The sequence below is a fragment of the Helianthus annuus genome, chromosome 14 (assembly GCF_002127325.2).
Source record: "Helianthus annuus cultivar XRQ/B chromosome 14, HanXRQr2.0-SUNRISE, whole genome shotgun sequence".
Classification (NCBI taxonomy): Eukaryota; Viridiplantae; Streptophyta; class Magnoliopsida; order Asterales; family Asteraceae; genus Helianthus; species Helianthus annuus.
The window spans coordinates 56,847,280-56,873,831 of NC_035446.2; the positions used below are offsets into that span (position 1 = coordinate 56,847,280).

At 38.3% G+C, this 26,552-nt stretch overlaps 1 protein-coding gene across 1 annotated transcript; it reads left to right on the top strand.

Annotated features, from left to right (window-relative positions):
• The first annotated feature begins 4,092 nt into the window (after positions 1-4,092).
• LOC110906654 (glutamic acid-rich protein-like) lies at positions 4,093-17,004 on the top strand. The gene is made up of 7 exons (XM_022151758.1): positions 4,093-4,153; positions 4,250-4,358; positions 4,507-4,831; positions 4,949-5,143; positions 5,186-5,354; positions 16,154-16,362; positions 16,855-17,004. Exons 1-7 carry the CDS (start codon positions 4,093-4,095, stop codon positions 17,002-17,004), a joined length of 1,218 nt encoding a protein of 405 aa, XP_022007450.1.
• Positions 17,005-26,552: the final 9,548 nt, after the last annotated feature.

The window sequence follows — 26,552 nt, forward strand, 5'->3', positions numbered from 1 at the left end:
TACGTTGATAAACGCAGGAAACCACTCGAGTTCAAGGTTGGGGATTGAGTGCTACTTAAAGTCTCACCTTGGAAAGGTGTAGTCCGTTTTGGTAAACGAGGCAAACTCAACCCGCGATATGTTGGACCCTTCGAAATCATTGAGAAAATTGGCAAGGTGGCCTACAAGCTGAATCTACCCGAAGAACTCAGTGGAGTTCACAACGTATTCCACGTGTCAAATCTGAAGAAGTGTCTGTCAGATGAGACCCTCATAGTTCCTCTCAAGGAACTCACCATCAACGATCAGCTGAGATTCGTCGAAGAACATGTAGAGATTAAAGACCGTGACGTTAAGGTTCTCAAGGGCACCAGGATACCCATTGTTCGAGTTCGTTGGAACTCCCGTCGTGGCCCAGAGTTTACCTGGGAATGAGAAGACCAAATGAAACACAAGTATCCCCAGTTGTTCGAGAAAAATGAAACCACTACTGAGGCTGAAGCTACTGCGGAATTTCGGGACGAAATTCCAAACCAACGAGGGGATGATGTGATGCCCCAGGAAAACACACAACAAAGCTAGCTTCCTCAGCGACTGTCTGCTAAATTTCAGGACGAAATTTCTTTCAACTTGGGGATGATGTGACAACCCTGGTTTCGAGGTTAGCATCGTTCGTTTCATTTCTCTTTTTAGATCATTTTATATTACGCTTTACTTTTCTGCGAAACCAAATGTGTACACTCATCTGATTTATTTTGCACGAACGAGCCAATCCATATCGTGATCTAACCCACTCTAACCACTTGAACAATGGCATGATTCAAGTAACTCGAAACTTTGGAGGACCGAATCATAATACGTTAAATTTATATATGTTAGTGGTTGTTGATTATATTAACCCTAAAAACAATAATAATCTGTAGTTGATGACTTCTTTCACCTTAAAAATAACAATAATGTTAGTGTATGTGCATCACCTAAATATTTGCTATACACCAAACTGAATCCTTTGATTCATTCACGGCCTAGGGGCCCAAGTTCCACCACCCAACCTCTTTCATCATTCTCGGCCCACTCATGCAACCGCACACCACCCTTAATCTCCTTATTAGGATTATGTTGCATGCATTCATGAAGGAACTTTCGCAAACCCTACCTACCGTTTAACTTAATCCGCTCCCCCTCACCCGAAACTCCACGAAAACCGCTGCCACTTTCTTCTCCGGCGTGTTCAAAACCCCGACGACACTGATGCTCTCCGTTCTACCTCCGGTGGCTCACGATACTACGACTCGAAACTCCGTTTATTTCTCTTCTTAATGCGCACTCTGCTACGGCATCAACATCAGGTTAGAACAACATCTTTATGTGCATGCTTGATGTTGATATAGGATAGTTCTTGAATGATGTTTACGTAAACAATGGGATTTGTTGAATCTGCATATAATGATAAGGCTCTTGTATGAATTTGGTGGACACTTGATGCGTGATAGTGCTCTTTTCATGTGGATTATTTGAATATTATATGTAATCGATTTTGAATGAAACATGAAACTTGTTGTTTGATAAATGGACACTTAATGCTTAATATTAAATTCTGATATATGTTTGAGTGATAAAGATGTAGATGCATGAGTCTGTTTTAGGTAATAGGAGGTGATGGTTGCTATTAAGAAAGATAATAATGAATAATCGATGCCAATGAATGCTTGACGTGAAACCTGCTATATGATTAAGTGGTATAGATGATGTTTATTAGTTGATTTTAGTGACAAGATTATCTGAATATATATGTCTACAATTGATATTAGAAGCTCTGTTAATGGCTGACTAGATTTGATATTGTTGTTGGGTTTCATGAATGTACAAGTGTTTTTACGTAGGGTACCACTTAGTATATACTAGTCATATGTGATTTGAAATTGTACACCATATTTGTATTATGTGGATCGCACAGTAATGGTCATGGGGACCACTCACAAACAAAAATAAAAGGTTAAATGCACATTAAAAGACCTAACCCCACACAGATTATTTATCGCACAATTATTGGTCGTACACGATTTCGCATTGTCGCACACCTTTACTCTGACCGCATAATACGTAAATGGGCTGATTAACTCATTTGGGTCTCACACATTACACTTATGTTGGGCTGTACGATGTTGGGCCGTGTCGAACAATAATATACCATAAAATCATGAACCACACACCTATAAACGACCGTTGGTCGGGTTGATTATTTATATGTACACAAGAAGGGGGATTTGGTTGTCATAACCCACTGGTACTTATTAGATATGTAACGTCTAATTGTTATGTGCTAGATACGTGATGTCTAATTGTTATGTGCGAGATACGTGTAAGAATATGTGGTGCTAGTTAAATACGAATCTGATTTAAACTTAATGATTATAATACGGCGTGGTCGGTTTAATAACTAAAACAAGTGAAACACTGTGCCGAGCACACCAAGGTGAGTTCACTCTTAAGGCATGGGATTCCCGATGGGTTGGCAATTAGATTAAGAAACTAAGACGACACCTGTATGTTCACCACTAATAGACTACATACCTCCGTCCTCGGATTGGGAAGGACGCCTACGCTAAACCTGCGTATTCTTGGATTGGGAAAAATACGTACCTCCATCCTTGGATTGGGAAGGACGCCTACATTCAACCTGCGTATTCTCGGTTGGGTAGAATACGTACCTCCGTCCTCGGATTCGGAAGGATGCCAATATATATAACTAGTCTAGTGGTTTACAACATGGGGTAACCCCCACCAATTATGTTTTGGAAAACAAGGAAAGCTGGTTAACCTATAGTTGCAAACAAACTCATGATTTTTTTGAAACTACTTTAAAACGAACACCAACTGTGAACTCGCTCAACTTTGTTGTTGACACGTTGTTACATGCCTTGCAGGTCGTTAAGTATCTATGGAGCTTGCACGAGTGGAAGGAGTCGTTGTGGGACATGGACAGTGTGTGCCATGTTAAACTTGCTAAACTTATAACTTATGTTTTGGTTTTACATTTGATGCTTCCGCTGTTTAACATGAAATTGATAACTTATGTTTGAACACCAATTGTATTGTGTGGTTGGATTTTATTTACTTTATATACATTGTTCAATATGATTGGTGGCTTGATCCTGGTCATGTCACGGCTCCTGCGGTGATACTCCGCTTGTGGAATTTGGGGGTGTGACATGAATTTTCTTTACCATTTCTTCACGATGTCTTGAAATTGCTTTAATGTCTATATAAAGTAAATGATGTCATCATTTGTGTCTTTACGGTCTATATAAAGTGCGTTAACTACCTGGAAGCGGGTTAGAAGGGTGGTTTGGTAAAGTTCTTGTCTCGTTCAGTGTATAGATCCTGCGAGGATCTGGTTCAAGCTTACTAGGACCTCCTTCAATACCCAACGGTATTGGATGGCGGGGGTGCGAATAGCTTGAACCCCTCATATGTAAACTACTATTAATACTTTAAACCGGCTTCTTGGGATTGTATCCTTGCTGACTCAAACCACTTAGCCAAGGGTAACGTCACCTTCAAAGGAGGGGCTACCACTTTTCGCATTAATAACTTACTTAATTGTCTTTCAATATTCCGACCCTTTGGGATTGTATCCCTTGTGACTCAAACCACTGGCTTGAGGGTAACGCCACCTTCAAAAGAGGGGCCTACTACTATAACTAAGAGAATCTCTTAAAAAGTTCGAAAGTACAAAAATTATCAAAGGATACATTAAAGATAAGTTGGATCCAAGTGATTCTATCTTGTCTATCTGCTTTTTATTTTTATTTATCTTTTCATTTTTTGTTTTATTTTTATGTTTCAAAACTTTTCTCTAAAATTTAGATTGATTAGACGTTGAGGATAAACCGGTACTAAAATCTCTTGTGTCCTTAGACGACCTTGGTATTTTACCAATACTATACTACACTCACGATGGGTGCACTTGCCCAAGTGTGTGTTTAGTGTTAGTATAATATCGTGTTTTATAAATTTAAAACTTGACTAATGCGTAAAATGGCTTAAAATATCAATAAAAACATTTCGCACCGAACGCACACCAGTGAAGCATTGAATAAGACTGAGAAGATGAAAAAGTTCAAATATTCAAAAAGTAAACGTATCAAGAAAGAAGATGTTGGTGAAGAAGGTTCTCAATCTAAACACAATAGAGCTTGAGCTAAGAAAGTTATTGATGATGAAGAACCATTTACTAAAAAAGAAGTAGTTGTATCTGCTACATCAGAAAAAGATATAGATGAAAAGAAAACTGATGATGAAGTGACTGAGTCTGAGCCAGGTTTCCTACATGAGATAGAAGCATCAAAGAAAAGGAAAGCAGAAATTGAAAAAATGTTGATTGTGTTCCTAAGATTCCAATAGTTGAGAAGAAGAAGAAGGGTGGTCGAAAGAAAAGCAAGGCAATACCAAATTTTAAATTGACTGGAACACCTGAAGCTAAGAAAAGGAAATCTTCTAGATTATGACTTGTTGATGAACCAGAGAAGCTGATGAAATAGTTAAAGAAAAACCTACTGAAAATGTGCCTGTATCGGTGAAGAGTGGAACTCCTGTTGTTGAAGAAGTGGTTGATATTAGAACAACAGAGAGTGTGCACATCAAAATGCCAATTTCTAAACCATCTCAACAAACACCAAAGAAAGCACAGACGCCAAAGAAACAACAAACTCCAAGGCTTGATGATTTAGATTTGGATTATGATTTTCTCAAGGAGCTGAACAATGAGAAGATAGTAGAGTTGGAGAAACAAGTTGAAGTAATGAATGTTAAAGTTGAGAGCTTGGTGGAGGAAAATGAGAGGTTGAGAGTTGAGAACATAATTTTGAAAGCTCAAAATGATAAATAACAAGCTCAGATTGATCAAAATTCTGAACAAAGAGGTCACCAAGCAAGTTTTTTAATCAAATACAAGAACTATTTCAAGGTACCAGAGAACAAACTACAGATCAACTTTGATGATGAAGTTGAATCAATGAAAAATTTAGAAAAAGAAACGATTCTAGAAGCTGAAGTAACTGAGTCTGTAAAGATGAAGGCTGATGGAAAAAGCTTGTTGATGGCATTCCTAAAGTTGTTACTGAACCTCCAAAAGATTCAATACTTGAAGCAGAAGTTAATGGTAATGAACCTGAAATTGTAACTATAAAAGAAGCTGAAGCAGAAACCAGTTGAATCAGAAGTTGTGTTTGGGCCAGAGAACAAAGTCCAAGAAGAAGTTGATGATGAGTTAGAAAATGAAGATGATGAAGAGAAAGAAGACTTTGAAGATTCTGATGATAATAATGACGATGATGATGATGCTGGTGATGATATTGATCAGGGTGGTATTGGTATTACAACTACTAAAGCAACAACAACTGAGTCTGAAGTACCTGAAACTCATACTAAAGATGTTACTGTCACACCCCCAAAATCCACCTGTGGAGTATCACCGCTTGGGAGCGTGACTGACCAGGATCAAGCCACCAATCATATAGAACAATATATATAGTAAAAGTAATTGCTATTAAACCAAACCAAATCCATATGAAAGGTGTTCCAAAACATAAGTAAGTTATCATTGTTTAGCGGAAGCGTATAAATAAAACCCATCATGATAGAGTATCAAATGTCATAAGTGTTTGACAAGACAATCACGATCCAAGCCCACAACGACCAGCTCCTCCCTGTGCAAGCTCCATGTATCTAACGACCTGCAAGGCATGTAACAGAGGATCAACAACTAGTTGAGCGAGTTCACAGAAAGTAAATGCGTAATAGTATATTCGTTTGTAACATGTGGCTCTACTGGGTCGATAGTACGTTCTATTGGTAGGGGCTTCCCATGTTGTATAACCACTAGACTATGCGTAACCATAAGTGTTCTACACATCCCGAGAACAGTAATACGTACAAGTTTACGTAGGTTTTACGTAAGTATCCTTCACAACCGAGGATAGGGGTACGTGGGGGTTTACGTAGGTTTTACGTAAGTGCCTGACACAACCGAGGCAGTAGTGAGTATAATTCCACGCAAGTTTTACGTGAGTATCCTTCACAACCGAGGATAGCGAGTAGTCTAAGTATACGTAGGTTTTACGTATGTGTCCTGCACAACCGAGGACGATGGTATGGTAGTCTAGTAACAGTGTATGCACGAATCTAGTCAATCTCATTCCTTCAATCCCATTCCCAAGCCCTTGGGAATCCCATGCCTTAGTAAGAGTGTGAACTCACCTTGGTTTGCTCGGTATGTTAGTGCTTCTAGGGTTAATTAGATGTCTAAATCCGTTACACACGACCTAGGATACATTGCACATGATTCATTCAATTAGGGTTTACAAATCCTTGATATTCAAGCAACTGTGTTTTGTGTGTTTATTGTGTACATGATGATATCACATAGAATGTTCACACATGCAGGATCATACAGTTGCATTCAATATCATACAATCATATATCGAGTCATACAGTTATAAGCAGAAATGAACAGTTGCATGCAATTATATACAGAAGCATTCAGAAAGCTTAATTACTGGTGTTTGTCATAATCCACAACCCTTATTTATTTATTCATACGTACAGAATCAATAACTTTAACAACACAACCCACTTAAGTCAGGGTTACACACTTAACGGAACTAACAGCACTTGATCATGCATCATGTACAAAGCATTCATAAGTCGGATTATCATTACACATATAATTCGGACAGGGCCTTGCCCTTAAAACTCGGACAAGAAGTGAGGGGGGGTTCCCCTGTTTAAAAGTCGGATCATGAGACAAGGGATTAAAACTCGGAAAAGGGTAGGGGAATTAAAAGTCGGACAAGGTGTGGGGGAGTTAAAACTCGGACCCCCCTAAAATTCAGACTACCCCCCCTTGTCTAGTAAAACTCGGGACACTTCACATCCCTTAAGAAAACTCGGACACCCTTAGTTTACATCAAAAGTCGGACAAGGTCAGGGTTCAAAACTCGAACCATTGTAACATATCATAAAGGTCGGACATGCTTGTAATAGAAAACTCGGACATCACAACCATAGGTAATTCGGACTTATCACATAAAGAAACTCGGATAAGAACTATTTAAAAGCCGGACCTCTATTATAACATTAAAGGGTCGGACATGTTAAGAATGATTAAAGGTCGGACATAACTTCTTACAATAATAAAAGTCGGACAAGCATGCAAGGTTTAAAAGTCGGACACACTTATGTTGTTATTTAAAGGTCGGATATGAATACATCCTTAAAAGGTCGGATCTGTTAACCTTTCAAAAACTCGGACAAACATAATTCATGAACTTTCAATTCCTTATTAACAATCGTAACAGTTACGTTCTCTACAATACAACCGGTTACGTTCAGCGATCCAAACCCTAGTTTCATACATTTCCACAGTACAATCATCCATTATCAATCGATCATTCTAACATGTCTTGTATTTTAATCATCAAGCAATAATTACTCAATATTCAACACCATTTCACAATCATCAGAATGAACCACAATTACAGAACTAGCATGTGAAAACTAGGGTTTACAAGAATCACAAGAATCAAGAATTAATACAATCAAACAATCAGTAAACAATTACCTTGGATTGATTCTAGACAGAAAGAGGATAATCAAGCGTGATTAAGAACTTGTGATGATGATGATTGATTTCCAGAGAGAACCAAAGAGAATGAAACTACGTGCTTTGTTTTGTGTGCAAATGATTAGTGAAAAGGGATTAGGGTTAAGTATCTCTAGGATTTCACTAATTACCCTCTACCTCCCAAAGTATCATATTTTACACATGTACACCATCTCATAACAATTTCATATTTTCACCACCAAGTTTATGCATTTAACAAAGTTATCACAATTACACATAACCATGCATAATCACACAATGCACTTTATTGTATCAAAACGTTACAGTTCCATAGCCAATTATTTGTACAATTAAACAACTAGACAATACATGAACGTGCAATAAATGCGGAAATAGAAATCTTGGAAATTCGAGTTGTCACATTATCCCCAACTTAAAAGAAATTTCATCCCGAAATTTAGCATGCGGTTACTGAGGAAGCTAGGGTGTCACATCATCCCCCCGTTGATTTGGAATTTCGTCCCGAAATTCCGCAGTAGTAGCTTCAGTCTCAGTAGTGGTTGCATTGGTCCCGAATAACTGGGGGTACTTTTCTGTCATCTGGTCTTCGCGTTCCCAGGTGTACTCTTGGCCACGACGGGAGTTCCAACGAACTCGAACAAGAGGGATTCTCTTGTTTTTGAGGACCTTAACATCCTGGTCCGTGATTTCAACTGGCTCCTCGACGAACTGCAACCGCTCGTCGATAGTAAGTTCCTTAAAAGGAACTATGAGGGTCTCATCTGACAAGCACTTCTTCAGATCCGACACGTGAAATACATTGTGAACTGCACCGAGTTCAGCTGGTAGGTTTAGCTTGTAGGCCACTTTGCCTATTTTCTCAATGATCTCGAACGGTCCGACATACCGCGGATTTAGTTTGCCCCTTTTGCCAAAACGAACCACACCCTTCCAGGGTGAGACTTTAAGTAAAACCCGGTCCCCGACCTGAAATTCCAAAGGCTTCCTACGCTTGTCCGCGTAGGCTTTCTGACGGTCGCGTGCTGCCGCCATGCGTTGTCGTATCTGTGCAATCTTTTCCGTGGCGTCCACTACAATCTCTGGACCCGTGATCTGACTATCCCCCACCTCTACCCAACAGAGAGGTGACAGGCATTTACGTCCGTACAATGCCTCGAATGGAGCGACTTGTATGCTGGTGTGATAGCTGTTATTGTATGAGAACTCCACCAAAGGGAGGTGCTTTTCCCAGCCGTTGCCGAAATCAATAACACATGCCCGAAGCATGTCTTCAAGAGTTTGGATCGTTCGCTCAGACTGCCCATCCGTCTGAGGGTGATACGCTGTGCTCATGTCTAACCGTGAGCCGAAAGATTTATGCATCGCTTGCCATAGCTCTGACGTGAATCGTGCATCCCGATCCGAAATGATGGAGGTGGGCACCCCGTGCCTCGAAACAACTTCTTTAAGATAGACGTCTGCGAGAGTGGAGAACTTATCCGTTTCCTTTATGGCCAGGAAGTGTGCAGACTTGGTGAGTCGATCCACGATCACCCATATGGTATCATTCCCACGCTGGGATCTGGGTAGGCATGTAACAAAATCCATGGAAATTTCTTCCCATTTCCATTGCGGTATCTTGGGCTGCTGAAATAGGCCCGCTGGTTTCTGATACTCCACTTTGACTTTTGCACACGTCAAACATTTGCCGACGTAAGTTGCTATGTGGGCCTTCATGCTAGGCCACCAATATGTAGTTCTGATGTCGTGATACATTTTATCCGAACCTGGATGTACCGAGTAGCGAGACTTGTGAGCTTCATCCATCACAAGTTCTCGTAAACCGCCATATAGTGGTACCCAAATACGCCCTGTTACATAGTAGGTGCCGTCTCCCTTTTGTTCTAATCGTTGCCTTGAGCCGCGTAAAGCTTCAGCCTTTACGTTTTCTGGTTTCAATGCTTCTATCTGAGCCGTTCGTATCTGAGCAGGAAGACTGGACTGAATAGTGAGCTGCAAGGCTCGTACACGCCTAGGTAGAGTGTCCTTCTGACTGAGAGCGTCAGCCACGACATTGGCCTTGCCTGGATGGTACTTGATGGCGCATTCGTAATCATAAAGTAACTCGACCCACCGTCGTTGACGCATGTTCAATTCCTTCTGCTTGAAGATATGCTCGAGACTCCTGTGATCGGTGTAAATTGTGCACTTGGTACCGTACAGGTAGTGTCGCCATATCTTGAGCGCGAAAACAACAGCTCCCGGCTCTAAATCGTGCGTCGTGTAGTTCCGTTCATGAACTTTGAGTTGACGAGAAGCGTAGGCAATAACTTTATCCCGCTGCATCAATACACAACCAAGCCCCTGTATCGATGCGTCACAATAGACCACAAAATCATCCGTGCCCTCTGGCAATGAGAGAATAGGTGCGCTGCATAGTCTATCCTTCAGGTACTGAAAAGCAGTTTCCTGGGAGTCTCCCCAGCGGTAGGTGACACCCTTCTGTGTCAGCATTGTAAGCGGCTGTGCGATCTTGGAGAAGTCTTTAATGAATCGTCTGTAATACCCCGCCAAACCCAAGAATTGGCGTATTTCCGTTGGTGTACGCGGTGCAGGCCAGTTCTGTATCGAATCTACCTTGGATGGATCGACATGAATCCCATCCCTGTTCACCACATGGCCTAGAAAGTGGACTTCAAGAAGCCAGAAGTCGCATTTTGAAAACTTGGCGTACAGTTGTTCCTTTCGAAGAAGTTCCAAGATAAGACGTAAGTGCTGCTCGTGTTCCTCCTGACTCTTGGAGTAGATCAGGATGTCGTCGATGAAGACAATGACGAACTTGTCTAGATAGGGTTTGCACACCCTGTTCATAAGATCCATGAAAACTGCAGGCGCGTTCGTAAGCCCAAATGGCATGACTAGGAACTCGTAATGGCCGTAGCGAGTTCTGAATGTTGTCTTGGAGACGTCCTCATCCCGGACTCTCAGCTGATGATAACCAGACCTTAGATCAATCTTGGAGTAGTAGCTCGACCCTTGCAACTGGTCGAATAAGTCGTCAATACGAGGAAGAGGATAACGGTTCTTCACTGTGACCTTGTTCAGTTCGCGGTAGTCTATGCACATCCTGAAAGTGCCATCCTTCTTTTTCACGAATAATACTGGAGCTCCCCAAGGCGAAGAGCTTGGACGAATGAAGCCCTTATCCAAGAGCTCTTGTAGTTGCTTTGACAGTTCCTCCAGTTCAGTTGGAGCTAAACGATACGGTGCGCGAGCTATAGGTGCTGCTCCTGGAGCTAGCTCGACTTGAAATTCGACCTGACGATGAGGCGGTAAACCAGGTAAATCTTTAGGAAACACTTGAGGAAATTCGCGTACAACTGGAATATCCTCTATTCTTTTCTCCTTTATCGATGCATCGGTAACAAGTGCCAAGATAGCCGTATGCCCCTTTCGTAAGCATTTCTGAGCCTTCAAGAAAGAGATGATGCCAACCACAGCACCACTCTTGTCGCCTTGAACTTCGAGAGGTTCCTTTCCCGTACGAGGAATACGAATGATCTTCTCCTTGCATAGGATCTCCGCCTGCTGCTTGGATAACCAGTCCATGCCGATGACGATGTCGAAACTACCTAGAACTATTAGAATAAGATCAATCGAGAAGGTCTGACCCGCTAGAACGATGTTACAACCCTTGACTACATGCGCGGCTTCTACACTCTTACCATTAGCTAACTCTACGACATGCTTGGTGTTTAGGGGTGTTGGTGTACGTTTTAACAATTTACTCATTTTCAAAGACATATAACTCGTATCCGCACCCGAATCAAACAAAACAGTAACATAAATATCGTCGAGAAGAAACTTACCCATAACTACGTTGGGATCATTTCTGGCATCACCCTGCCCCAACACAAATGCACGACCCCTTGCTTCATTGCCGTTGTTGTTCCCACCGTTGTTGTTGCCATTTCCCTGATTGTTGTTATTGTTGTTGTTGTTCTGGTTCCTGTTTAGCTGAGGACAGTGCCTTTTGAAGTGACCTTCTGCACCACAATGAAAACACCCCTTGTTGCCCTGTTGCTGATTCTGCTGCGCTTGTGGCTGCTGCTGATTCTGGTTCGCAGGCCGAGGGCTTCTACAATCCTTGGCCTCATGACCCATCTTGAGGCATCTTTGACAGCGACCCTTGTTACACTGGCCACTGTGGTGTCTGTTCCAGTTGTTACACTTTGGGAGGTTCCCTCGATATCCCCCCTGCCTGTGACTGCCTGAAGAATGCTGACTGGGACTCTGGTAACTGTCAGTCTTTCGCTGCTGAACCTGTGACTGAACTGAAGCTGACCCCTTGCTAGAATCCCCATCCCATTTTCTCTTGTTGTCGCTGGGAGTAGCAAGTGTAGTAGCAGTGGTAGCGGTAGCAGTAGCGCTGATACGTTTAGGCAGTCTGTTCTGATCCACTGCCTGATCTGTGATACGATGAGCGAGGCGCTGAATAGCCTGAATGTTGTCAAGATTAGCCGATGTCACATGGCTCTGTATCTCTGGCGCTAATCCCTTGAGGTACAACTCAATGCGCTTGATTGGAGGGTCCACCATAGTTGGACACAGCACAGCCAGCTCGTTCAACCGTTTAGTGTAAGCTTCGATTTCTGACCCAGTCATTTTCAAATGATAAAACTCATCCTCCAGCTTGTGGATGTCTTCCCGAGTGCAGTATTCACGTTTAATCAGTTCCTTGAAGTCATTCCAAGGGGTGGCGTTAGCAGCTTCCAACCCTAAGATCTGCACTTGCGCGTTCCACCAAGTTAGAGCAATCCCCTCTAAAGTACCAGTGGCATACTTGACCCTGCGAGCCTCAGGGCATTCACACATCTCGAACACAGACTCGAGCTTTTCAAACCAGTGGAGGAGTCCAACCGCTCCTTCAGTGCCACTAAATGTGCTAGGACGACAATCCATAAAGTTCTTGAAAGTGCAGACGGGCTGCTGAGCGTGTTGACCTATTGTGTACGAATAGGACAAGGTTAAACACAAGAGTTAATGTAGGATTCTAAAGATCCTAGTGTGAGTCTAAACTGCAGGGTATACTACCTGCTTGAGCAGCTGCAAGTGCCGCAGCAACTTGTTCATTAACGAAAGCCGTCAACTGGGCTTGTGTCATGTTAATTCGTCCGGCCATTGATCTTCACATCAAAGGCAACATAAGTGAGAAAGGTTCGCGAATAGTGCGATGACAGAAGAGTGTAAGCACATAGGTGTTCTCAAGCAATAACAAGTAACGAGCAGTGTAATCTAAGCATACTACGAGCAAAGTTCTATGCAATTCTAGCATGCAGGCAATAAACATAAACCTTATTACCTAGTATGTTGAGTCTTGCACGTGGAGCGAAGCGTCGTTGTGGATCGTTGAGAGCACTGTTCTGGTTATATTCTGGTTTTAATAAAAACGTTTTCCCCATATTAAAACCAAGTTCTCTATAACCAATGGCTCTGATACCAATCTGTCACACCCCCAAAATCCACCTGCGGAGTATCACCGCTTGGGAGCGTGACTGACCAGGATCAAGCCACCAATCATATAGAACAATATATATAGTAAAAGTAATTGCTATTAAACCAAACCAAATCCATATGAAAGGTGTTCCAAAACATAAGTAAGTTATCATTGTTTAGCGGAAGCGTATAAATAAAACCCATCATGATAGAGTATCAAATGTCATAAGTGTTTGACAAGACAATCACGATCCAAGCCCACAACGACCAGCTCCTCCCTGTGCAAGCTCCATGTATCTAACGACCTGCAAGGCATGTAACAGAGGATCAACAACTAGTTGAGCGAGTTCACAGAAAGTAAATGCGTAATAGTATATTCGTTTGTAACATGTGGCTCTACTGGGCCGATAGTACATTCTATTGGTGGGGGCTTCCCATGTTGTATAACCACTAGACTATGCGTAACCATAAGTGTTCAACACATCCCGAGAACAGTAATACGTACAAGTTTATGTAGGTTTTACGTAAGTATCCTTCACAACCGAGGATAGGGGTACGTGGGGGTTTACGTAGGTTTTACGTAAGTGCCTGACACAACCGAGGCAGTAGTGAGTATAATTCCACGCAAGTTTTACGTGAGTATCCTTCACAACCGAGGATAGCGAGTAGTCTAAGTATACGTAGGTTTTACGTATGTGTCCTGCACAACCGAGGACGATGGTATGGTAGTCTAGTAACAGTGTATGCACGAATCTAGTCAATCTCATTCCTTCAATCCCATTCCCAAGCCCTTGGGAATCCCATGCCTTAGTAAGAGTGTGAACTCACCTTGGTTTGCTCGGTATGTTAGTGCTTCTAGGGTTAATTAGATGTCTAAATCCGTTACACACGACCTAGGATACATTGCACATGATTCATTCAATTAGGGTTTACAAATCCTTGATATTCAAGCAACTGTGTTTTGTGTGTTTATTGTGTACATGATGATATCACATAGAATGTTCACACATGCAGGATCATACAGTTGCATTCAATATCATACAATCATATATCGAGTCATACAGTTATAAGCAGAAATGAACAGTTGCATGCAATTATATACAGAAGCATTCAGAAAGCTTAATTACTGGTGTTTGTCATAATCCACAACCCTTATTTATTTATTCATACGTACAGAATCAATAACTTTAACAACACAACCCACTTAAGTCAGGGTTACACACTTAACGGAACTAACAGCACTTGATCATGCATCATGTACAAAGCATTCATAAGTCGGATTATCATTACACATATAATTCGGACAGGGCCTTGCCCTTAAAATTCGGACAAGAAGTGGGGGGGGTTCCCCTGTTTAAAAGTCGGATCATGAGACAAGGGATTAAAACTCGGACAAGGGTAGGGGAATTAAAAGTCGGATAGGGTGTGGGGGAGTTAAAACTCGGACCCCCCTAAAATTCGGACTACCCCCCCCCCCACCCCCCTTCTCTAGTAAAACTCGGGACACTTCACATCCCTTAAGAAAACTCGGACACCCTTAGTTTACATCAAAAGTCGGACAAGGTCAGGGTTCAAAACTCGGACCATTGTAACATATCATAAAGGTCGGACATGCTTGTAATAGAAAACTCGGACATCACAACCATAGGTAATTCGGACTTATCACATAAAGAAACTCGGATAAGAACTATTTAAAAGCCGGACCTCTATTATAACATTAAAGGGTCGGACATGTTAAGAATGATTAAAGGTCGGACATAACTTCTTACAATTATAAAAGTCGGACAAGCATGCAAGGTTTAAAAGTCGGACACACTTATGTTGTTATTTAAAGGTCGGATATGAATACATCCTTAAAAGGTCGGATCTGTTAACCTTTCAAAAACTCGGACAAACATAATTCATGAACTTTCAATTCCTTATTAACAATCGTAACAGTTACGTTCTCTACAATACAACCGGTTACGTTCAGCGATCCAAACCCTAGTTTCATACATTTCCACAGTACAATCATCCATTATCAATCGATCATTCTAACATGCCTTGTATTTTAATCATTAAGCAATAATTACTCAATATTCAACACCATTTCACAATCATCAGAATGAACCACAATTACAGAACTAGCATGTGAAAACTAGGGTTTACAAGAATCACAAGAATCAAGAATTAATACAATCAAACAATCAGTAAACAATTACCTTGGATTGATTCTAGACAGAAAGAGGATAATCAAGCGTGATTAAGAACTTGTGATGATGATGATTGATTTCCAGAGAGAACCAAAGAGAATGAAACTACGTGCTTTGTTTTGTGTGCAAATGATTAGTGAAAAGGGATTAGGGTTAAGTATCTCTAGGATTTCACTAATTACCCTCTACCTCCCTAAGTATCATATTTTACACATGTACACCATCTCATAACAATTTCATATTTTCACCACCAAGTTTATGCATTTAACAAAGTTATCACAATTACACATAACCATGCATAATCACACAATGCACTTTATTGTATCAAAACGTTACAGTTCCATAGCCAATTATTTGTACAATTAAACAACTAGACAATACATGAACGTGCAATAAATGCGGAAATAGAAATCTTGGAAATTCGAGTTGTCACAGTTACTACTGAAGATGTATCTAGAGTTCAGGGGGGAGATATGTGAAGGTTTGAATGCCGGTGAGGATACTACATGAATCATCACGGATGCAGTACCAATCACGTCTGTTCCTGCTAGTCCAATAGCCGAGGGATTTTTGGATGATGATGATATTGAAGAGGGAGAATATGTTCACAATTATTCTAAAGAAGAACTTGCCAAATTATGTGGAATTGATGGAGATGAGTTTGTAATTGACTTTGAAGATGAATTGTTGGATACTAAAATGATGACAAACAGGAAGCTTACTTATACAAACCAATTTCGATGCAGATGATATTGATCATGTGAAATTGAGGATGATTTTGTTGACGAAGAGGTTCGTTATGCTAATTATGTGAATGAATAATTTCCTACTTTTACATAAATTTTTGCTAATGAAGCAGATGATATTGTGAGAAGAAAGATGAAAGAAAGAACTAAGAAAGGTAAATCTCCTAGAATTGATAAACGAGAGACAGTGTCTGAAAGACAAAAATGGTTTAGGAATGTTACATTAGAAAAGAAGTTTCGAAGACCGTTATCATTCTTTACAAGAAACAAATACATATCATTGGGAGATATTATAAGCTGGTGTTGGATTCCTGATTTGAAAGTAATTTCTATTCGCTGAGAATATGGTGTTTAGGATATCCAGAACATAAATTATATTAAAAGCTTACCGTGGTGCGGTGTAACAGAGCCGTGTAGAATGAGGTTGATTACTTATGAGTTTAAACAGTATAATTAAAGGGTTCTGAGGTTTATCAAACAACAAGCGAAGAATCATTTCAAGTGGTGGAAGCCTCAGGAACTAAAACGTACTGTGTTAAAGACTGAGATTGATCATGAGACAGGAAAGCCAAAGGTTACTTTGAAATACAAACGATCGAAGACTATCATAAACATGCTGTTGATGGAGATGGAACAAGATTTTCATGTTGATTTCAGGTGGTGGCATTGTGATGAAAAGACTGGTGAAGTAGTTATTGTGTTATGCAAGGAGGGAAACTAGAGATCCATCAGATTATATGAACCGATGTGGATTGTCAACATGTAGGAGAAAGATATTGAGATGTTGTTTTATAATAAGATATTCTATTTGAAGGTTGTCCGTGACCAGGCGTTACAATATCAGAGAGTCATGAAATTTTGCTATGCTTATGATATACATTCGGGTAGGATGTGGGATAAAAAATGGAGAACGATTGAGAAAAAAGGAAGATACGAAAGAGAAGAAATGAGAACAAAGGATTGAAGATTGACGAAAGAAAGCTGCTATAACAAGATTTCAGTATATGAAGTGGGCTCCTAAGATAGATCAAACACCAATTGAGAGGTTTGAAAGTAGAATACAGACTTACATGAGAAATTTCTTCGAAAGCAAAGGGTAAATACCAACGAAGACAAGACTACGACATCTCCAAGGGGGGAGTCTGTTGATACATAATGTCTAACGCCTACGTCTTAGTTGTGTCTAGTTTTAATGTATAGGACAGTAAGTCAATGTGATTAGGGTTTTGAGATTGTGTTATAATGTAGAAAAGGCTCGTACGTGCGTATGAGTATATACACACGTATAAGACCTGCTCAGCCGTGCACATGAGGACATATACGCATGAGTGTCCTTTAAATATAACAACCTCATGCGCATGGAACTAACTTTCCACACTTTGAGATTTGGGATATTTTGATCAAATCTAAAGAACTGTTGTCCATCTGATAATGAAACTTTGAATTATGATACAAGTGTGTTACAAGATCATATCATGAATTCCGCACGTGATTTGATCCGTTAGATATCCGTTTATTGAGCGTTTTGTATTTTTCAATATTTCTAGCCATGAAATACAATACTATTGTGATTTTGAATACCTAGTACATTGCTTGGTGATTTTGAATAAACATTACGTGATTTTGAATACCCATTACATGATTACACATTCAGCGTAAATCGTTACGTGATTACACATTCAATATGATTTGTTATTTGTTATAACTAATGTTGTTAGAATTATGCTTATTACGTGATTACAAATTCAATAATAAGAACTTGATTGTTTATGCTTTATTATGTGATTATATCTCTGATATATAACATTATGTGGTTATTAAACGTTGATTTGGCTAATGTTTTGCATATAATTTATTCTTAATATGTGATCATACCTAAAATATTAGGTATTTCATATAAAATATTATGTATTACATGTTTTGTTTTGTTTTTATGTATTTACATAATCACATAGTGAGGTTTCACATAACACTATAATGAAATCACATAATCACTAAATGGATATTCAAAATCACGTAGTCACGTAATAATATATAGTCAACTATTGTTACGTAATTACGTAATCACTTAGTGGGGTTTCACATAAAATACCATAATGACATCATGTAATCACGTAATGGGTATTCAAAATCACATAGTCACGTTCTGGGTATTCAAAATCACGTACGGGTATTTAAAATCATGTAACGGGTATTTAAAATACTGTTAATATTTTTAAAGAAAACTATAGCAATAGTCTGCTGGAATTAAAGAGAATGAAATGCTTGTTAATACAGTGTAATTTAAAAAAAAAATATTTACGTATGAAAAAGTTATAGCCGTTTGAAAATCAAGGGGGGGGGGGGGAGGAGTTCAAGTGAGAAAAGACCAGAATACCATTTTTCTATTTGTTTCTTCAATTGTTTGAACTTGAGATTTACCAAAATGTCACCGCCTAATTTTGAGCCATTGATCATTGGAAATCAAGGGTTGTGAGTGTCTCATATACTTCATATGCTTTTTTGTGTCTTGTACGGGATTTGCACTCTTAAAAAATATCGGTTCGACAAGAAGTTTAAACTTGAACTTTGTAAAAATAAAATCAAACAAACGATTACTAAGAGTTGATTTATAAGAAAGAAAAAAAGAAAGCGAGAAGAACGGCAAAAGGGTAGGGTCGATGGGGCAAAAACAGGTTGGGGCATGTTATTGATGTGATTAGAAACAAGGTATGATCTTTAGACTACTCGTTACCTGATCATGGCCCGGTGAGGTGGTAAAATTGCCTGTATGATCCGACGTTGTACACATCCCCAAGGGGCGCTATCATTGATGTATTGTAGAATACATCTATTTTCTATGTACAGTTTGTATAGTTTTCAATAGTTTTAGTTTCGTTTTTAGTAAGAATATGTATACTGCTGATCAATTTATGTATCCAGGTCTCGGAATTAGGAATAGCTGAAAAGGGCGACAAATGGTTCATATTTGTCAAAAACCGAGCGCCGGAACGAGTTTAGAATTACGAGAGCTGAAACGACACGAAATTCGAGGAAAAAAGCCTCGCTGCATCGCGCGACCAGGAATGTAGCTCTCTCGCACGACGCGGGGAGGAGATTGATTTGTCGTTGACTTTGAACACGCCGCGTCACGTGACCTTTTTCTATGTGCTCCCCGCGTGATGCGGAGAGCCTATTCTCGCAGAATGTTGTGAGCTACTGGTCGGTTTGAGTTATAGTTTGATATAAATACAACATTTGAGTTGGAATTATCATGACTGGTAACCTACAAATTAGAGTTGGACTTAGGGGAATTTTGGAGATTGAAGAGCAGGAATTGAAGGTTTTCGATCATTGGTTGAAGATTTAAAGGTCCGAGATTGAGTTGGCTCGTGATTAATCATTCGGGTTTCTTCGTTCTCTTATTTTCTTAGATTCAAACCAAGTTTTGCTTTTGTTCTATGATCTTTGTTCCTTACACATGATGTTTCTTCGCTAAATACTTTTAAACTACCTAGTTAGGATGATTTCATGATAAAGATTGGATTTTTATTGGTTTATGATTAATGTTTATCGATAGTTATAAAAGTAAAGAACTTGGTAATGTTGATGTGATGTATACGAGTACCTTGATTTGCTTGCATTCATGTTTATTATCTTTACACGCATCTTGTTGAATGTTTTTCATATGACAGGTTCATATTAGATCTTAATCACTTATGTTTATGATTTTTATGGCTAATTGGCCAATACACCATAGGAAGTAAATTCGTGAATCAAGTAAGTTTGGATGTTTAACGAATCTTCAAATCCATGGGCAGAGAGATTATCGGTTTGTCTAGATTGTTAGATCGCTAAAGTTAGGATCTTTGTGAAAAGACCACGTTAGTTTATCTTATAATCCTTGCTAATCGAATCAAACAAATTTACCGTACTTACCTTAGACTTTTATATCGTGAGGGCAATTGTCAAATTAAGGTACTATAATAACATAATTGGAAAGCCATCAGGAATTCCATAATAATCGGTCGTATAACAACTTGCTTATTCTACATAGGGGTCTTTTCGAGAAGGATTGAGGGTCTTATTTGGTCATCCGGTGAGTTTAGTATTCCAAGATCCTGGTTCCATAACATAGTCAAACCAATAGAAAGCCAATCCATGTCGTGTAGGATTCCAGCCTAGGTAATCGTTTCACCATCATCAGAGTAAAAATCTAAAGCCTTATTCGTGTCTTAGTTTGTTCGTCTTAGTTAGTATTTAATTTAATTGCAATTTTAGGATTTTAGAACCCCCCCTCCCCTCAAAATGTAAAAACAGTTAGTCGTGTCTGTCAATAGGTCTAGTGAGTCTAGTTTACATAATCAAAAGAGTCTAGTGGGTTCGATTTCCGGACTTACTTAACTTTACTAGAGTCGATCGATTCGTTTGCTGGTTAGTAGTTTAGTCGAGTTTTAGAGAGTCTGGAGTATAACTTAGTGTCTAGATTAAGTTAATTTAGTTATTAACTAATAGACTACTTTTAGCACATCAATCACCGATCAAAGGGTGTGAGGCTGTTGCGGCCTCACACCACGAAGATGGTAAAGATGATGAATGTTGGTGGACTCCTCTTTTCAACCAATCAAACATTTTCTTTCCTTTTTTTAATTTATTAGAATTAAATATTATTTAAATGAATAGTTTGTAGTAAAAACTTATGAAACGATTTCACATTAAGATAAGAGCAAACCATGTTGCGCTGCTTTTGTGTTTGTATTTGGTACATCAAATACATTAATACTCCACGTGGCAAACCATTATATGAATGGTTACTACATCATCGGTGCTTTAAATCTTAACTAGTGGGATTTCTCGCGTGTTGCGTTGAACATTTGGTTAGTGTTTGTTTGGTTTGTTACGATACTGATATGATGCCGACACTTGGTATAGTAACCGAAAGAGATATGCCAACACATGTTTAACATCGATCAAAAACCATGAAAACAAATATCGTAACTAGTTCGGATGGTATATAAACCGAAAGAGATATGCTGAATATGATATCGACACGTGTTTAACATCGATCGAAAACCATGAAAACAAATACCGTAACCAGTTTAGATAATAACAATATTGGTAGATGTTATTCGGTTGAAATCGGTTTGTTTCGTCATGACACCAGATGGTATGGTTTTGTTTGTCATGGTAAAGAACAAAATAATCTACTTTCATCCAGATAAATAAAATACTAAAAAACTTGAAGAATGTAGTATATTATATTATTAAACTAGGTTATAACCCCGTGTATTACACGGGTCGAATAAATGAATTTTATATACTAAATAATAAAACAATATATCTTTAAGAACCTCTTTTATTGCACTGGTTGAATAAATATAATTTTATATATTAAATAATAAAAAGTTATATCTATAAGAACCATATTGCGGGTTGAATAAATATAATTTTATATAACAAATAAAAAAGTTATATCTTTAAAACCACTTGTATTACACGAGTTGAATAAATGTAATATTGTTTACCAAATAATAAAATAATACATCTTTAAGAAACCTCATTTATTACATGGGTTGAATAAATGTAATTTTATATACCAAATAATAAAAAAGTTACATCTTTAAAAATATATGTATTACACGGGTTGAATAAATGTAATTTCCTATACTAAATAATAAAGTGGGATGGTATTCAAAATTTAAAATAGAAGAATGGTATTTAAAAATTTAAAGTAGGATGAAATTTAATATTAGTTCATTATTCATTTATTTATTTAATTAATATAAGATAAGTTTGAAAGTGATGCGAGAAAATCATAAAATAAATGCTTACAATAAATGTCAGGTGTTACACATTAATGTTTTATTATAGTATATTATAAACATATATTTATATTGATATAAATAGATTATTATATTGTAGTAAAATTTGTTAACAAAGTCTTAATAAATTTAACCCTTTATTTATAACTTGTAAATATAACGAAGACTCAATAAATTTAACCATTTATTTAAAACTTGTAATGTAGAAATGATAAATAATATTAGTTAATTTTATTTTAAGTTTCGTAAAATCTATTTGATACCAAACTAAACAAAACGTTCAAATATATAGTTAATATCAAGAGTAAATTACGATTTTGGCTCCTGTGTTGATATCACTTTTACCCTTTTAGCCAAAAAATGAATCTTTTAACATCTGAGCTCCCAACGTCTTTTTTTTCTAACCTTTTGTGTGTTATACTCGCGGCTCTTCCCCGGGAACCGCTCTCTCTCACGTTAACACCGGCCATCCTCCCCCTCCACATCAACTTTCTTCCCTGCATCATCCGAAATCCTTCTATTTTTGCGTGATGAAAGGGACGGCCATCCTCTTTACATCGTATCTTTTTGCAAGATGTGAGGATGATGCGGTGTTCCCCACACCTACCACATCAACACCCCGCAACATTCCCCCAAAACCAAAACCATAATGCTTAATTAGCTTAATGTAATTAAGCATTACATTAAGTGTTTGCAAAAGTCGATTGATGTTATTGCATGCTTTTATTATATTTTTAATAATAGTACTCTGTTAAAAATATCATACAGAGTTATTTTATCAACGCAACAATTCCTTTAATTCTTACAATTGAAGCTCTTGAAAAGAAAAATATTATATTATTATAATTCAGTTGAATTTGTTAGACTTGAGTCGTAGAAAGTATAAACCCTATTGTTTTATGTGCAATACTTTTATGGAAAATACAAAGCAACACTTGATAAACTCACGTGAGCATAATGGGTATCAAATTAATTAACTAAGTTTGAATTTGAACTAAATAGATAAATATAAAAGTAATAATTAAACTTAATAACATTTAGTAGGAGGATTATCTATAATTAATAGAAGAGATTAAACTAAAATTATAATCATCTATAAGACATGGTCTAGTATGATGACAAGTGTCCTCAAAGTGTTTTCTTTTATTATATAGTATAGATATATATGTAAAAAGAAACGTAATAGATCATTTTTACATCTTATATGCTTCATCCACCTGTACTGGTAAATGTATGTAGTATATTTAAATACCAAAAAGATATAAATAAATTATAGAAAAGAAATCATTTGTACATCATGTATTTGAATTTTACTATTCATAATAGTTGGTAATTGGCAATGATTATTATTGTTATACTAGTGGGAATGACCGTGCGTTGTAACGGGTCTGCCTATTTTGTTGCCTCGTTTGGGGTTTGTGTTGTGTGTATGGTATTTATGGGTTATTCGTTATATAACTCTATGTCATATGACTCGCATCAGGTGTTTGTTCAGAATAATTTAATCCGGTTCATACAACCCGTATATCCAAAAGCTATTCGGTTCATGCTACCTATGTATATCAACAAACAAATCTATCAACATCTAGATGAAAAAGAATAAATTAAGATCTATTAACTTTAACGTAAAAACAAGCATATTTACAATTTCCACACCATTTTGGTGTATTGGTTGAAAATGCTTTACAAGGTATTGTATATCATTTTTATGTTTTAATGTATACATAGAAGATTGTATATAAAAGAAAAATAATACAATGAGCCAACCATTCGGATACAATCTTGACTAACAAAGTACCATTTACTTAGGAGGGAAATAGACATGATAAGAGATACACACAAGATAACTTGTTATTGATTTGGTTCAGTAAAACGTTACAGCGCAACATGCGACGGATATGGTACCTTTGTGTAGGGCTTTCCAACTACAAAACTTTACCCTTTTTCAATCTTGCGGAGGTATGTAGAGGCTTCTTCAGACAAAGAGACCTTTGTCTGCTATGGCACTTATACTATACTTAATCCTTCAAACACAGAATACACACACACAAACGCCAGTAAAATAATAATCAGCTGACGAATGAGTCGAGTATTTGATGATATGGGTGTTCATGGTCTGGTTTGGCCTGTTCTTTTGTAAAAATTTGGGCCCAACCACAAACTGCAGTTTTCAAACAAAGGCAAAGGGTTCTCGGTTTTAACGGTTTGAACATTTTTCCCTTTTTCCAAGACCGTTAGCTTCTATTAAATTGGTTAAAACAATAAAGAATGTTCATAAATATTATACATAATATAGGTTAAACGGTTGGTTACAAGTTCCAAACCGTAGCTGAACTGTCCAAACTCAGCTTTTTAAGCCACCTGAACCAACAGATGATCTACTGTGGTTTGGGCGATTCAGTCGGCTTTAACGGTTTATTAGCATCATGAGATGCTGTAAAAATATATATATCCGGCAAAATGTAACAGGCCAATATAGGAAAGAGAAAAGAATAGGACATACCAAGGTTCATAGCAAAGGTTACAGACACAGTGTAATGTAAGTTCACCCACAAATCGACATACTAAGGTTCATAGCAAAGGTTGTAGTGTAATGTAACTTCACCCACAAATCTTTGTTGACAAAGCGCATTCTATGAAGAAAAAAGACTTATCAATATAAGCATTATACTTTTCTATAATCATATAAAAAAGACTTATCAATATAAGCATTACCATAACTCTGCCTGATTGACCACATCAAGATGCCGGCTCAGATGGCAGTACCTATCCGTATCGTGCATTCGCAGTTCCTTGCATAAAGATTATTGTTATGTTAAATCCTAGATTTGATTTCAGGTTATACATAATAGATTCAAAATTAATCATATTAGTTCTGCTATGATTATTAGGCTTAATTCTAGCCAACCAAACACACACACATGAACAGTTAAATCATATTAATCTGGCATTGAACTTGGATGGTGTCACACCCCAACCGATGGCGGAAATATCGGGGTGCGAGCACTAAGCGTTCAGATTGCTCATGAGATTCCATAACACTATTGTTTCCAATGTAGATTACTCAATTTCATGCAATTGTCTAAACAACATCAACCACAAAACATAGTATCAAATCAAACAAACATAATCATTGTTTCAAAAGTTCTATATTTAACTAAGTGGAGTATCTAAGCTTCATCCTAGTTTGTTTCATGATTCCTAGCATCCTGTCAGCCTGCAACATGTATTAAAATACAACCAGTACAGAACATGCTGGCGAGTATATAAGTTTGAGTATATAGAATAATAGATTAAAAACAACTCATATCCACCATGTAAATGTTAACAAAAATAGTTTCAGCCATGCTAGTGTTCGCAGTCCAACAAGTGATAGCCCAAGTATCCCGATGCTTTAGTGTTTTCCCAAGTATCAAGGAAAACTAGAATCCTCTTAACAATACCCCCAAGAATAGCGGGGAGGTGCATCTCCTATAGCGCTACTATTGTTAAGGCGGAACTACACACTCTGGATTAAACGTTTACATAGCACAATGAGTCTAGAATACAAGAATCACAAGTTTCACATATACATAGGATAGAGTTTGGATTCCAAAAGTCTCAAGTATCATAGTTTAATAGAATACATGTTACATCCCAAAGTTTAAAACGAAAAGGGATCGAGTATACTCACAGTGATTGCCTAACAGATTAACTGTTATTGGATCAAAGGGAGCTCTTTAGATTTAGCCTGATTAGATTACAACAGATAAGTGTCGAACAGAAATACGAGATTGCGCAAAGTGTCGAATCAGTCACTGGATCGGATGGTTGTTCGATCGGATGGCTATCCGATCGGATTGCCATTCGATCGAGATGACATATGTGCGTGGGATAGATTGTCATCCGATCGGATGGTCATCCATACGGATGGCCATTCGATCGAATGGTCATTCGATCCAAGTGTTGAGATTCTCAAAATGTCAAGTCAATTGTTCAACTCAGGTTACCTTGATCGGATGGCAGTCTGATCAAACGGCAGTCCGATCGGATTGCCATTCGATCATGGGGGTTTCCAAAGTTTCAAGTTTCTGAAAAGTTTCTAAGTGTTGAAAGATTCCAAGGCACTTTGTTACTTCGATCGGATGGTGGTTCAATCGGATGGCTATCTGATCGGATTGCCATTCGACGATCAAAGATTCAAAGTTTCAAAGTGTAAAAGGTTACGAGGCAAGTGTTACCTGATCGGATGGCTGTTCGATCGGATGGCTATCCCATCGGGTTGCTATTCGATCGAGTTGTCCTTGTCCCGTTCATAACCTTGTAAAGTTTCTAAGTTTCTGGTTAACGGTGATGACACGGTACGTATTGAGACAATGGTAAACACGTCAACGTTCAACCGGTCTGATCGGATGGGAATCACCCCAGTCTGATCAGTCGTCTGTTCGTGATGGTGCTTATGTCGGAATCCATACTCCGATCATTTCCTCCAGCGACAATCCATTCCCAAGCCGACTCAGGACTAATCGTCAAGTCTTCAGTCCGTTCAGATCCGGATTACACCGTTTTAAATGAAAAGTTTAAGAAAAGATGAGGATAAACATAAATTTTAGCCGAAAAGTCTAGATTTAGTTAAGATTCAGTGTAAAACTCATGAAATTCCTTAGATCTGAGCTAGATCTTGACTAGAATGACATCACACAACAGTTTGGTACAAACCGCCATGATGACA